The sequence below is a fragment of the Austrofundulus limnaeus genome, unplaced genomic scaffold (genome assembly GCF_001266775.1).
Source record: "Austrofundulus limnaeus strain Quisiro unplaced genomic scaffold, Austrofundulus_limnaeus-1.0 Scaffold205, whole genome shotgun sequence".
Taxonomy (NCBI): domain Eukaryota; kingdom Metazoa; phylum Chordata; class Actinopteri; order Cyprinodontiformes; family Rivulidae; genus Austrofundulus; species Austrofundulus limnaeus.
The window spans coordinates 811556-815092 of NW_013952607.1; the positions used below are offsets into that span (position 1 = coordinate 811556).

General features: G+C 39.9%; 1 protein-coding gene across 1 annotated transcript in view; it reads right to left on the reverse strand.

The window, feature by feature from the left end:
• si:dkey-22o22.2 (neural-cadherin) overlaps positions 1 to 3537 on the reverse strand; it is a gene marked incomplete at its 5' end in the record, with an annotated part of 87386 nt that overhangs the window by 3840 nt on the left and 80009 nt on the right. Inside the window, 3 exon segments of the mRNA XM_014018929.1 lie at positions 308 to 558; positions 654 to 834; positions 2003 to 2267. Of these exon segments, the coding sequence (XP_013874383.1) occupies positions 308 to 558; positions 654 to 834; positions 2003 to 2267 (697 nt within the window).

Genomic DNA, 3537 nt, shown 5'->3' on the forward strand with positions numbered 1-3537 from the left:
CACACACACACACACACACACACACAGCAAAACATTAGCTTATCATTTCTATGGAATAGTGTTTCCCTGTAAATCATAAATATATTCATTAAGAAGCAGAATAATATCGATAAAAAGCTTTTATTTAACTTGGTTCTCTCAGTTACAGCCCTCTGTTTCCTTTGATGTAACATAAAAACTACTAATCTTGATTTTTTTGTTTTATTTTAGATCTGATTAACGAAAAAATAAAGTACATTTTGTGTTCAAGTTCGCTTCAGTTTGGTTGCTYAAAATTCACACAACTACTGCATTTYCTCCGTCTTACCAATGAAGACAAGCAGACACATGCTGATAGCGAGGATGGAGCTGGGACTGAGAGCGGCTAGTCGTTGACCTTTGACCTGTCCGAGTTCGCAGCGCTGACCCCTGAATCCCTCCTGACATCGACACTGGTAGCTGTCAGGAGACAGTGCCTGGCACATGCCGCCATTACGGCAGGAGGAAGGTCCGCAGGGCGACKGGACACAACGCTGCTGACCGGAGTCATCCGTCACGGTCACCTGAGCGCCGGGACACCTGGGAYGGGATGGAGATCAGGAGAGATGAGATGAGTTAACAGCGTGACGTGAATTCTTTAGAACTGAATCAGTGTGAGTGAAGTGAATGTTCACCTGCACTGGTGTTTCCTCCACAGGTCGATGCAGCGCAGCGGGCTGCGGCACGGCTGGCTGCTGCAGGCGTCGCTGGAGCAGCCAGAGGTGACGCCTCGCCTCTCCAGCACCATCACTAAGTCCCGACTCTGACCGTCCAGAGGAAGCACGTGACCGTTAAACCGGACGTCCCGCAGACAGCCTGCGTGAGAGCAAATCATGACTACTGTGTGAACGCTGAGTCAGCATTTATACATCATATACCAAAACATTGAGCTCAGTTTAGTTTTATTTAAAATAAACCCATTAAAATATATTTCTTCAGCATACTTTGTTTTTGTCTTCTTAAGCTACTTTTAGTGACTGTTTTGTCTTTAAAGGGATCCCTGATTAGTTGTAACATTAGACTTTATTTGATAAACATTTATTTAAACTATAAAATAAAGACTGTAAAAATACTGTAGGCTGTTTAGTTTTATAAATTTTTAAAAATATATTTTAACACAAATGGAGCCATTTTATTTACACACAAAGCATTCTGGGTAAATGGTGACATGGATAGGTCCTCGGTGCGAGGCTGCTAGCGAGCTATATCTACCCTGAAGGTTAATCTTGGACAATATCTGATGATCGACTCTTTTAAATGAAACCAGAGAGCGTTGACAGAGARGAGAAGGTAGAAATGACTCAGCCTGBAACTGAAAATATGGATGGAGGACAACAGAGCTGCTTCATGGAAGAASAACCTCAGCTTAGCCTGTTAGCCTTTGCGCTAGCCCTCAYGCTATATTGCCTTATATGTATTAGCTCGGCGCTAGCGCGACAAACAAGCTAAACTGAGGTCCTCCATCCATATTTTCAGTTGCTAAGCGCTAAGCTAATATATGGTGATAGCATCGCGGCTAATGCTAAAGCTAACAGGCTAAGCTGAGGTTCTTCTTCCATGAAGCAGCTCTGTTGTCCTCCATCCATATTTTCAGTTACAGACTGAATCATTTCTACCTTCTCCTCTCTGTCAACGCTCTCTGGTTTCATTTAAAAGAGTCGATCGTCAGATATTATCCAAGGTTAACCTTCAAGGGTGGATATAGCTCGCTAGCAGCCTCACACTGAGGACCTATCCATGTCACCATTTACCCAGAATGCTTTGAGTGTAAATAAAATGGCCCCTTCCGTGTAATGTATTTTTAAACTTTTAGTTTAAAAGTGATAAAAACTAAACACCCTACAATATTTTTACTGTCTTTATTTTACAATTAAAATATATGTTTATTAAATAATCTAATGTTACAAGTAATCATGGATCACTTTAAAATAAACTTTCAGTGTCAGCTTTTGACGGAAGGACTCAAACGAGCTCTAGATCTTACCCAGAAAGTCAGCCTTGTCTCCAGCGTTTGGTCTGTTTCCAACCACCAGGCTCGCCGAATGAACCACAATCTCCCTGCTGCTCCCCAGCCGAGCCTGAACCTCCCGGGAGCCCCCTCCCTGCTCTAGTCGCAGGGTGAATGTGTTGTCATGGCGGCTGAGGCTGACCAGGACCCACTGTCCAACGTCCACCCGGTGACCATGGAGCTTCAGAGAGTGAGGTCCGTCACCCAGGTTGGCTTGWACCGAGATGTGACCCTCAGTAATCTGACAAAAGAAAAGACCACTTAGACACCAAATCAAACTAAAAGCCCTCCAACAAGACTCCTCAAAAAAAAATGCAACAAAATAAACAAATTTAAACGGTGAAAGGTAACACTTTTCAGCTTTTATTTACTTGCTTTACTTAAAGTCAGCTTTGATCATAAACTCATAAACTACATCTCCCATAAAGCATGGCGATTATTTTACCCGCACAATGACAGCATCCCACCTCTAGCTGAAGGTGCACACAATTCAAATGTACCCATCAGCCGACAAAATTCACAAAATCTAAAAAATCTACATTTTACCTTCGCTATGGCCTGGTTGTGCTGGGAAGTGGGAATTTCCCACTTAAAAATCGTAAATTTAAACTGGAACACCCATCCAGTGGGAATTTYCAGTTGGAAAGTGGGATAATTTAAGATGGTTTATACTTATCACAACTCAACAATGATTAAAACTCGCCATTTACTTTTATTAGTATTTCCGTGTTACATCACATTTAGTCCGTTTAACACGTGTTACTTTACAGAACGTGTTTAAACGCTGTTTCTATGCATGGAATACCACATAGAGCTCAGTTATTGTTTGTTAGCAGAGGTGTCAAAAGTGTTCACATTCGTTACTTAAGTAGAAGTATAGATACTAGGGTTTAAAAATACTCTTTTGTAAGTAGAAGTATCAACTCAAGCTTTTCACTCAAGTAAAAGTATAAAAGTACTGGTTTTAAACAGTGTTGTGTAAAGTACCACAAAGTGATACTTGAGTAAAAGTACAAGTATCTTACCAAAAAATTACTTTGGTAAAAGTTGAAGTCTCCTTTAGGATAATTAATTGAGTAAAAGTCTTAAAGTATCTGATACATTTTGCACTTAAGTATTAAAAGTATTGAATTAAAATGAGCAGTTAGATTTTCTGTAATGACATTTATTAGGAGGTGACCTCCCCCCAAAAAATGCAAGAATGGCTATATTGTATTAAATAATTAATTTGTGTTAAATTTAGAATGCAGTCCAGCTGTTTCAGTTTATGTACATATATCCAGGCTGCCCAAACATTTTCCCCCAAAATAAAAATCTATCCGAGGGCTGCGGCCAAACACAATAATATTATTTATGAAATACAAATACTTCATAAGTACAGTCCTTTTATTTTAATGATTATGTCCTGCTGGAGTGTGACACAATTTGTTTGTGTACAAAGTAATACGTTTCAGAGTTTTATATATTTATACTTCTCATTCAACCACTGTTAAATTCACTCTATCTAGGAG